The 11,328-nt window shown below is 35.2% G+C and overlaps 1 protein-coding gene across 4 annotated transcripts; it reads right to left on the bottom strand.

Annotated features, from left to right (window-relative positions):
- Positions 1-1,339: 1,339 nt before the first annotated feature.
- On the bottom strand, positions 1,340-9,573 carry LOC137015588 (trypsin I-P1-like). 4 transcript variants are annotated; one of them, XR_010894002.1, is made up of 10 exons: positions 9,524-9,573; positions 9,188-9,409; positions 6,424-6,444; positions 6,174-6,330; positions 5,806-6,086; positions 5,554-5,696; positions 4,723-4,945; positions 4,315-4,357; positions 1,921-2,062; positions 1,340-1,778 (listed from the first exon to the last, which is right to left on the bottom strand). XR_010894002.1 is itself a non-coding variant. In XM_067380640.1 (9 exons), the coding sequence occupies exons 2-9, from the start codon at positions 9,240-9,242 to the stop codon at positions 1,987-1,989; spliced, it is 999 nt and encodes a 332-aa protein (XP_067236741.1). In that variant the 5' UTR covers positions 9,243-9,409; positions 9,524-9,572; the 3' UTR covers positions 1,787-1,986. The 4 variants fall into 4 exon arrangements, 3 of the variants coding, with proteins under 3 accessions (XP_067236741.1, XP_067236758.1, XP_067236750.1); XM_067380640.1 differs by lacking the exon at positions 1,340-1,778 and having other exon boundaries at positions 1,787-2,062; positions 9,524-9,572; XM_067380657.1 differs by lacking the exons at positions 1,340-1,778; positions 4,723-4,945 and having other exon boundaries at positions 1,787-2,062; positions 4,320-4,357; positions 9,524-9,570.
- Between the last annotated feature and the right edge of the window lie 1,755 nt (positions 9,574-11,328).

The raw sequence follows: 11,328 nt of genomic DNA, 5'->3' as shown, positions 1-11,328 counted from the left end.
TCAGGTGATGTTATTTAACAATCTGTAGTGGGGACTCAAACACAGACCAGTAATTTTAACACTGGGAGTGGCTCTTTAATGGTCTTGGAGGGTCTGTTCTTGACCACACCTCTGGTCTTGATTGGTCATGATCTTGGATGTCCATGTCTGCAGATTCAGCGTTGCTTGTCGGTTGAGTCTTGTAAGGTGGTTTGCAAAATTTTAATCAAATCAAAAATATTTTACAAGCCATAAGTAATTTGTAGAGACTTCCGTTGCACTAACTCCTGTCATTTTATGGAATCAAGTTTGAATAAATTGTGGAGCATATAATTTTCACAGATGAGTAAAATTAATGAAAGTCTGGAATGATTCACAACATACAAACATTTACTCTCATCTGATGTCTGATATGCTGAAAACTGATGATAATGCTTCGTTGTGTTTGCTCCTCACACAGAAAGGCAGGGCTAAAGCTCCAAGCACATTCTTCTAATTGGCTTCTGATTGGTTAATTCATCATATCGATAGAAAGACATCAGCAAGATGTACTGAGACTAAACAGAAAACTTAATGTCACTATTTTCCATAGTAGTGTCACTTAACCCTCATGCACTGTTCAATGCCTGGTTACAGCCTGTATGGTCCGGGTCAAATTGATCATAAAAAAAAAATAAAAAAAATAAAAAAATAAATAAAACTATGAAACAAACAAACAAAAAAAAAAAAACATTCAGTCAAATACTTTTTAACTTTTAATATCAATACATTTAAAACAATATAAATAATACATTTCTGAATTTATGATGTATAAAAATGGTTTTATTTATTTTTAAGACCCTCCCCGCATCCGTGGGACATTTGCCATTATACATTTATAACAACAACATCTTAATCTAAACCTAAAGCAATCTTGACAAACTATCATTTGAAAACTTCAGACTCTAGTTTTCATATTTGGTGACTGATTTTCAAAATAAATGACAGAGCAATAGAGAAATAGCTATAGATTCTTTATTTGTGATGTGGCGCCAAACTATTCTTTCTGAATGTTTTTGTGTTTTAGGGATTGAATTCAAATCAAATATTAACATTACTGCCAGCTACTACTAGTTCATAAATATGTTGAAAATTATGGAAATATATGGTTCAGATCACTATAAACCATATATGGAAATCAAAGAGTGCTTATATGGTCACAGGTGGAGTCTGGATGTCATCTAGTGGAAAAGTTTGGTACTGCGCACAAAAAAAAAACTTACTTAAAGTTCTATTTTTGAGATATCAACCTACAATTTTCAGATATTTAGCTCTGATTTTCTTGAAGTTTTTGAGTTGAATGTGTTTTGTAAAATGTATATTTTATATAAAATATATATTTAATATTTACAATTTTAATCAATTTAAACTTTTATAAATTTTTTATTTTACTTTTACCATTTTTTATTTATTTTTTTTTTTTACTTCTGCAATAATCTGTGACGTTTTGCCTTTAAAAAAATATACCAAACTTATTTTTGTTTTTGCTCAAAAATACTCAAAAAGTGGGACAGACAAACAGGTAAAACAACTTTTTTATGTTCACAAACTTTGAGTAATATAGAGTTCACTTCAGTACTAGAGTTGAGGAGTTCTGACACAACATGAGAGTGTTTTATATTTTGGGTCTGTACAGATGCTTTTGAATGGTTTTCTATATGGCTTAAAATTGAACCCACGAACAGTAAGAACGTATGAAATTTCTGTGCGCATCTCAAAACACATCAGCGTGTTGAAACTTTGTATGCATGTTCATGACCCTAAATGAAAAAAAAAAAAAAAAAAAAAAAAAAAAAAAAAAATCATGGGTTTAATTTTATTTCAGACATACTGAAAAAAGAAATAATGCCAAAACTGCCAGCATTGGGCCACAATTACACCAACAAAAACGGCACACTTAACCAGTTGATGTTTGAGTGTCCAGCAGATGGCGCCAAATCTCCATTCAAACTGATGACGAGATTTCAGTCATAAAGGCACATCCAGAATATCAGGCGTCTCCTCTATATGATCACGTGATGCTGTGCGGATGACGTCACCGCAGCTGAGAGGAACCGAAAGTGAAAGTGAACAAACTTGAACAGCAGCTCGACTCCTTTGAGATTATATTCCACACAGCGCGGTGTTTTTATGAATCATTTCGTGAAAATACTGAGACAGTTTTCGTTTATCTGTTTTCTAGAAACCGTCTTTATGAGCTTTATGTGTTCAGATTATACAGTGAAGATGGCGTCCGGAGATGCACCTTCTGAAACTCAGTTTACACGCTTTAAATAATAAAACACAAATGTATTTGTTTGAGTTTGTATTAATCCATCCAATCCAGCTTCACACTGAATTCATGTAGGCTACTGATGATTTTTAGTGACATTTTAAGTTCATGTCTGCTGTCGCTTTTCTCTGAACCCGGGGAATCACAATACTCTTTGTTTTGATTGTTATTTCACAATCATACTCCATATTATCTTTCTCTTTCAGCGATCAGATCCAGTCTAGATCAGGGGTGGCTAACCCTGGTCCTGGAGAGACTCAGTCCTGCAGAGTTTAGCTCCAACCCTGATAAAAACCTGCCTATGGCTTGCTAGCAACCTTTAAACCTTGATTATCTTGTTCAGGTGTGTTTGATTAGGGTTGGAGCTGCAGGACTGTGGCTCTCCAGGACCAGTGTTAGTCACTCCTGATCTAGATGATCCAATGATCCGGATTCTTCTGATGGACAAAAACACTCATCAGGAAACACTTTTATAATGTCAAAAAATATTTTTTTTTTTAACTTTTAAACCTTTTTTTTAACTTTTTTTTTATTTTTTTACCTTTGTATTCATCAAAGAATCTTGGAAATACAGTTTCAGGGTTTACACAAAAATATTAAGATAGTATTAAAAAAAAAAAAAAAAAAAAAAAAAAAAGCGGAAAAGCGGAAGCGGCGCCTGCGGCTGTGTCATAATAAAAGTCCCGCTGCTCGTGAGGCGTGTGTTGATCAATCGCTCCAGCTCCTCGTTCAGCTCGCGCAACACTCGGTCCTGCTCTGCTTCATACAACAGTAACGTTAATAATCGCATCCACGAACATGAGTTCTTCCAGACTCCAATCCTTATTCTTTTGCACCGTCCATTGAGATGGAGACCACATGTCCCAAGTTTCCGCTCTAAAACTTGGCGTCATCAAACTACGCCTTTGTTTTGAATAGGCTTCTAGCGACCTCTAGCGGAAAAAATATCACAAATTGTACCTTTAAGTGTCATTCGCTCAATTATGTCATTTTTAATGCAAAGATGACATTGTTTGAGATGTCTTTGTTACGACAACTTGACATAAACCAACACATCATAACCTGTCAGTGTCTTTGTCACGACAACTTGACATTAGCAAAAACATCATAACCTGTCATAAACATGACATAGCAGATTAATTATCAAACTTAAAAAACTACTTAGCTTTATGGGTTAACATTACATTACATTATTTTGGTTACACTTCAGTATAGGGAACACATATATAAACGATTAACTATGACTTTTCCATCAATAAACTCTTAATTTACTGCTTATTATAGTTATTGTTAGGTTTAGATATTGGGTAGGATTAAGAATGTAGAATAAGATCATGCAGAATAAGGCATTAATATGTGCTTTATAAGTACTAATAAATAGCCAATATTTTAGCCATATGAATGCTAATAGTAATAAGCAACTAGTTAAAAGACCCTAAAATAAAGTGTTACCATTATTTTATAACAGTGTCATCTTTTTTAAGAAATTTGAAATTGTCTATTATCTGACCTTCTGTTGGAGGAAACTTAAAAAAACAAAAAACAAAAACAAAAAAAAAAACAAAAAAACATGAAATGAAAAATAGTCATGACGCTGTTATAAAATTATTTGTCAGAGTATTGTCACTTAATGACATTTTAATGACAAGTTCAATTTGTACCACTGTACTTGAGCTCAAGATACATATTTATGACACTATTATAATGGCCTCATGACAGCCAATGTCAAAACCAACCACATGACAGTTTAATGTAATGTTAACCCATAAAGCTAAATGATGTCAAGTTGTCATGACAAAGACACTGACAGGTTATGATGTATTGGTTTATGTCAAGTTGTCATAACTCGGACATCTCAAACAATGTCATCTTTGCATTAAAAATGACATAATTGAGCGAATGACATTTAATGACAGTTGTCATAAACATTCATACAACCTCCTTCATATTCATGACATGTGTCATGTCATGATTATGAAGGTGTCATGTCAGTCTTATGCACACCCCTTCAAGTAAAGTGTTACCTTACATTTTCTGCAAGCAGGACCCAATGCAGAGCTCCAGACCCTAAATCAGTTAAGCTGGTTATCAGACATATAAACATAGAAATAAATGATATTGTAATAATAGTAATATTGGTCAATCTCTACTATTTATGAAAACATGCTGAATCTCAGAGTGCAGAAGCAGGAACTTCATTAGTGTATGCTCTTATAATCTCAATAAGAGAGCTTTTCATAAATCATACATTTTTAAAAAGATAAAGAATAAATGACCATATAAATATCATGTACAGCACAACTGTCCACTTCATCAAAGAAACCCTGAGAGTTTCTGTTCAAACGATCTTTAGGAAGAGAGATAGAGGGAGAAGGTGAAAGGAATGATGGAGAATGTGAGAGAAAGGGAAAATAAGAGGAGGTTGGGCACACTTCTGAAGTTGGAGTTAGACATAGGCTTTTCAGTGTTGAATTCAACAAATCCAGGTGTGTTGCTGCTCATGTAAGACTTGATCCAGTCCTGGTACTGAGAGACTCTGGTGTACACACCGGGATATTCGGGTTGAGCACATCCTTCACCCTTTCCAAAACTCACAATGCCGGACTGAATCCACAGGGAGTCTTTCTTACTGACCATTGGACCTCCAGAGTCTCCCTGTATTCACAAACATTCAGCATTTATATCTCTGACATTATACAGTGAACAGCTGTTACAGATATAACGGTAAAAGTATGCCGGCCGTGTGTCCACCAAAGTACTTTCCTCCTCTGAGGCCAGCAAACCTTTCTCAATAGTTTGCAGTGAGAGTGCTGAGTGTGTTTCGAACAATGTTCAACTTTGGGTAAAACCAAGAGAGTAATGGAGTAATTGTTCACGGTGTTGATATACATATTTGTGTGGCTTTCTCCTTCCAGCAGTGTCCTTCAAGAGCGGAAATACGCAGTTTATAATTCATCTCGGACCTCGTTTATAAAATGTTGAGCAGAAACCATCATAAATTTGATCTTATGATCATTTCTCAGATGTGATTCATATAATGAAGGTACACACAGAAAACAAGCGTATGCCTTTCTGTAGATGTGAAATCTATAAATCACAAATGATCTTGAACTCAGTCATCAAAAATCAGTCAGAGTAAACACAGGGCTTAATTAAGCAACTAGGCTGGCAGTGTAAAGTTTGCAGGTGACCAAAACTGGTGCGTAGTGTCTTGTAAATTGCTTTGGATTAAAAGGTGTTAAAATTAATGACTGATGTGTTACCTTACATGATCCTTTTCCTCCCTCATTTAACAATCCAGCACAAATCATATTGCCTGTGATGCGCCCTCTATAAGCTTTATCACAGTCACTGTTGTTCACAACTGGTATCATCACCTCCTGCAGTGTATCAGTAACCTTGGTATCTGTGACACAGATCAGAAGACACATTTTATGGCTTTTAAAACCATTTCTAGGTAAATTATTGAGTTTTACAGTATTGTTTGTATTCATTTTGTATTCATGTTCACTCACCATTGTATTGTAGCCTGCCCCATCCAGTGACCCAGCTCTCTGTACCTGCAGAAAATACACTACCAGCCGCCGCCAGACAGACCGGCTTAATGTAATCAGAGAAGGTCACAGAAGAGTTGAGCTGAACCAGTGCTATGTCGTTGTTGAAAGTAGAACTGTCATAGTTAGGATGGGTGATGATTCGACTCGCTGTCCTGATTATCTCATGAGGGTTTGAGCCGGATTGTTTCAGACGCCCAAAGTACATCACAGTGTAAGGATCACTGACATTACTAGACTCCCTGGTTGTGAATAGAGAAAGTCTGCATTAATTCCACTATTATCAATCTACAGTTGTATCTTTAGTTTTATTTAAGCTTTCAACATACTTGAAGCAGTGAGCTGCAGATAAAACCCAGTCTTTATTGATCAGAGTCCCGCCACACAAATATTTATGGGCATGAATCCTGACTTGCCACGGCCAGGCTCCTGCCGTCGCATCCTCCCCTCCAACAATCCTGACACTGAGAGGGGCTCGACCACACACTGATGAGAGAAAGACAATGAGGAAATTCCCAATTAAAATGAAAAAGATTGTGGAACAAATGTCTTATGGTCGTTAAGAGTATGATAACTTACCATCTAACTGGCAGAGAGAACCTGGGAAACAGAGACCAAACAATTAGATGAACACGTATGAAACTGATAAACTGGTTTGTAGCCTGCAATCAAGTATACTTCAGCTGTCTGTGTTCTGCGATGGTTAGTTCACTGTCCTCGTCATGTGATTTTCATCATCAGGAGTGTTTTCTAATGTCTGCACACACCGTCCATGTGCAGCTCAGTTTTTGGGTGCATCTCAATCAACTTCCTATAGCTTCGATCTTGTGAATCAGTACAAATCCGGCACTGGTAAAGGCACCTGATTTATTACACATTAGGACCACTTACCTTTATAAATGACTTTGATTACTCATATAGTTTTAAACTTCCATCAAAGCCACTGGAAGTGTTTGAGCGGCAATATTGCTATTCCCTACCAACAGAGGGCATCATTTGCCGCTTTTCCACTGCTTGGTACGACTCGCCACGGCACGGCATGGCTCTGCTCGGCTCAGCTCACTTTACTTTCTTATTGCTTTTCCTCTGTGGTTTAGTACAGCTTCAAAGTGGGAGGGATTATAGACTGATCATTATAGTTGCACCGCCTCTACTGCCGTGGATTCGCTCCTCGTCTACTGACCACGATACAGCCATTTCTTTTTTCAAGTTGTGTGCGACAGTAGTTCAAATCAAGTCGCTTTGTGAACAAATGATACTGCGGTGGCTGTTACTATTTAAATCGAATGGGTTTGGTGTCTCGTGTTTCAAATCCAGTGACGCTGGTAGTGACGATTCTCTCTGACCAATCAGTGATCTGCAGTATTTACACGTATCGGTATGGCACACTTGGATCTTGGACCAGGGGAGACCGGGGGCAATTGAAACTAATTTTGGTCATGTCCTCATTACTCAAAAACCTTTTGAAATATTTGGATACGTTTTTTTTATGTCAGTAACTTGTATCTGTGTTCTACTTGTTAACAGACACCAATGTTTTTACAAGCAATGTTAGAGTATTGATTGAAACATTGGAAGTCCAATGTTACATCTGCACCACATGCAGCAATTGTAACAAAACATATAATACCTTTATGTAAATACCAATGACCACAATAAACTCCAGAGAATATGGATATAGTTAAAACTATTCAATATCCACTACATCCATATTATTCAGAACAATTCCCTTGCTGTTTCCTTGGTCTGAACCTAGACATGCTGTTCAGAGCCTACTCAGAAAAATGGATCCCCAGATTGAGAGGCAAAAACACTTTTTTTTAAATTATTTGAAAAATAAATAATCTATTTTGATGTCCTCACTAAGCTGGACACTGTTTCGATGGTGTCTGGGTTAATTTTAATGAAGTGTTATAACTTCATCAAAACAATACAGATTTAGTTTTATAGACATTAATGGTTAAGACAGGAAGAAGAAAATACTGTAGATGAAAAAAAAAAAAAATTATACCTCAAAAATGAGTCTTTTTAGAAACACTTTACCAAGTATGATTCAGAAGCTTGACCTTTGACATACAGAGAGGGATCTCCACAGAGCACAAGAGTTTCATGGTTCTCTCTCGTTTCTGATTGGTGTAATTTGAGATGTTACAATTGCAGTTCTTATTGTTTTTTAGTAGGGATGCACCGATCGGTATCGGGCCCGATACCAAGCTCATGTACTTGTACTCATACTCGTAAAAATATGGCTTAAGTGGACATAAACATGGATTCGGTCTTAAAGGGACCGTAGCCTATATTTTTCTATGTTAAATAAATTTATACGTGGTAAATAAACCCACTGTATCTGAAAAAACAAGTTAATTTAATTTGTATCTCTATAGTATGTGTTGTATTGTTTGTAATTTGTTTGTGAATTTCTTTTTATATAACAACAATATATATTGGTAATTATGCCCTTTAAAGGTTATTGGTGAATTTTTTTGTTCTTTAAGTTTGTGACAAGCACATAAAAATGATTACTTTTTTCATTAGAGTAATAATAAAGCAGCTGTCCATTCATTAGTCTCACTGTGTTATGCTTGGAAAACTGCAACATCACCAAAAAAAAAAATAAAAAAATAAATAAATAAATAAATAAAAAATAATAAATGTATAGGTATCGGCGAGCACTAGAAAAAAAGGATCGGTACTCGTACTCGGTCCTTACAAAATGGTATCGGTGCATCCCTATTTTTTAGATGTTATTTAGATGATTAAACTGTTCTTCACATTAAGAAAGAAGATGGTTATTTAAAAACTGTTCACTGAAAGGTTCTTTGGGGAACCAGTTCTTCTTAGGCATCGCTGTGCACTCCCCAAACTCCCATTTCTGATTTTACATGAAATATTTATTATTAAACCATTAACATTAATGGTATTTACAGTACTAAACTAGTAGTAAAATAGACAGTTACTCATACTTTATTATTATCACGGTTTTCCATATTTGAGAAGAATTTAGCTTCATTTACTCAACCAACCAATTTATGTATTTGTTACTGAATAAGTCCATATGCAACTCATCCAATAAAAAATGATATAAATAAATACATAAATAAATTCATACTAAAAGCACAACATGCTGTATATTTATCCTCAAAACAAGTTTAATTAATTTAAGCACAAGGCTTTAGATCAAAAAGTATTTTGAGATTATGAGAAACACAAATTCAGTAAAGTTGGTAATGTTTGTGTTTGTAGTCGATTATTGTTACAAATGTCCCCAACAACTGCAATTCAACTAAGCCATTTAAACATTAAACATTTAGCTAATTTAACAGATTTGTAAGTAAGATCTTACCTGCTATGCTGAGAAGTATAACTCCAACAACACTGAAAGCTGTGCTAAACTTCATTCTTATGTTCTGGACTGGTTCAGACTGCTGTTTCTGCAGCTGTCAGGATAGAGAGATGTAAAAGCAGGTCTCGTTCATCAAGTCTTCTCTGCTCCTGCCACCACGAGTCTCATCTTTTTGGAGATGCCTTTTGTTCGGTCAGTATTTACAGTACACACCCTGGACACCTTTAGTGGAAATGTACAGGTTTATTATTAACTGCCTTTCAGTTCAAGGTCGCTTCACTACACATTAAAGATAAAGTTCACTGAAAAAATAACATTGTCCCATGATTTACTCACCCTCAAGGCCTTCTTTCAGACGAACACAATCAGAGTTATATTAAAATACATCCTGCACTGTTAATTATTTCCTTGTTAAATAACAGGAGATTACTGGCAGCAGGGTTACCATTATTTTCCTGTTATCTTAAAAGTTAATCCCTGTTATTTTTTTTATTTTTTTTTTTACAGTGCACTCCCTGTAATGTTCTTCAACAGGAATTTACTGTGAATCACAGAAAAAACAGGAAACAACTGGCAGCAGTGTTACCATTATTTTCCTGTTAAATCACCATTTATTTTGTTTCCATTAAATACACCGTTTTTTTTACATTTTACAGCTGCGCTGTGATTTCACAGTAAAATACTGGCAGCTGTGGTTCCAGCCATTTACTGTAATTTTATGGTTTCAACACTGTTTTACATTGTACTTGCAGCAATGGTTACAGCTATAATTCTACAATATAGAAAAATTAAAACAATACATAATTAACAAATCTCTAGTATATGTAGTATACAGTATACTGCAAACAGACATGTCAAACTACTTTTCACTAGATGGAGAGAAAATAAATAAAGAAGAAATAGATTGTGGTGCATCATTTGCTATTTATTAAAACAGGCAAAAAAAGGCATTGACAAATTGGCTGAAACTGACCCAAACTGATTATCAGCATAAATACACAATAAGTTAAAGGGTTAGTTCACCACAAAATTAAAATTCTGCGATTAATTACTCACCCTCATGTTGTTCCAAACCCGTAAGGTGTGTAGGGTGAGGGTGTGTAATTAATGACAGAAATTTTATTTTGGGGTGAACTAACCCTTTAAGAAAATTCAAAATAGCACTTGCTTTAACCAACACAAATATTTTTGAATTTGTTCAAAAATTAAATTATAATTTTTTCATTTACCCTGATGCTATCCCACAACTGTCTTTCTTCAGCAGAACACAAACATTTTTAGAATCAGTATCAGAGCCCTGGTGAGAAGCACTAGTTTAAAGTTGAGAATGTTTTAGTTATTGATTTGTTTCCATTTTCTTGCATTGTATGCATCCTACAAAGCTTGAATTTCCTCTAGATTAAAAATATGCATTTGTGTTCTGATAAAGAAAGTCATATACTGGATGGAATCAGGGTAAGTAAATAATGAGAATATTTATTTTTGAAACCAAACTGCAAAAAAACAATGAAAAACAATGTCAAAGAGAAAAGTGCAAATTGTACAGTCCAATGAGAAAAACTGTAAATTAAAGGATTAGTTCACTTTCAAGTAAAATGTTCCTGATAATTTACTCACCCCCATGTCAATCAAGATGTTCATGTCTTTCTTTCTTCAGTCGAAAAGACATGAAGGCTTTTGATGAAAACATTCCAGGATTATTCTCCTTATAGTGGACTTCAATGGACTCCAGACGGTTGAAGGTCAAAATTACAGTTTCAGTGCAGCTTCAGAGGGCTTTAAACGATACCAGACGAGGAATAAGAGTCTTATCTAGAGAAACCATTGGTCATTTTCCAAAAAAAAAAAAAAAAAAACTATATATGCTTTATAAACACAAATGATCGCCTTTCAAGTGGTTCCACCCAAAGCGCACTTTTGCATCATACATCATCATACAGGTCAATCTGAATGATTTATCTAAACACAGCACATGTCTATTCATACAAAAGTCCGATGCACAAAAGTCCTGTCAAATACCTCAGATGATAAAGTAACAACAGATAATGTAACCTATCAAATCAGATTAGCAGGAGCGCTGAAATGACGTACACACATTATACCTTCACCCAGACCGCTGGACTCTGGCTTAAGTGGACATA

Source organism: Chanodichthys erythropterus, chromosome 3 (assembly GCF_024489055.1).
Source record: "Chanodichthys erythropterus isolate Z2021 chromosome 3, ASM2448905v1, whole genome shotgun sequence".
Classification (NCBI taxonomy): Eukaryota; Metazoa; Chordata; class Actinopteri; order Cypriniformes; family Xenocyprididae; genus Chanodichthys; species Chanodichthys erythropterus.
This window is presented reverse-complemented; position numbering and strand designations above follow the sequence as displayed.

Coding starts and splice junctions, on each gene's coding strand:
- LOC137015588 (XM_067380640.1), bottom strand. CDS start 9,242: ATGAAGTTTAGCACAGCTTTCAGTGTTGTTGGAGTTATACTTCTCAGC. Junction 4,946..5,553: donor GAGGAAAAGGATCATGTAAG/GTAACACATCAG, acceptor TTGTGAATACAG/GGAGACTCTGGAGGTCCAAT. Junction 4,358..4,722: donor GTCTAACTCCAACTTCAGAA/GTGTGCCCAACC, acceptor TAACTGATTTAG/GGTCTGGAGCTCTGCATTGG.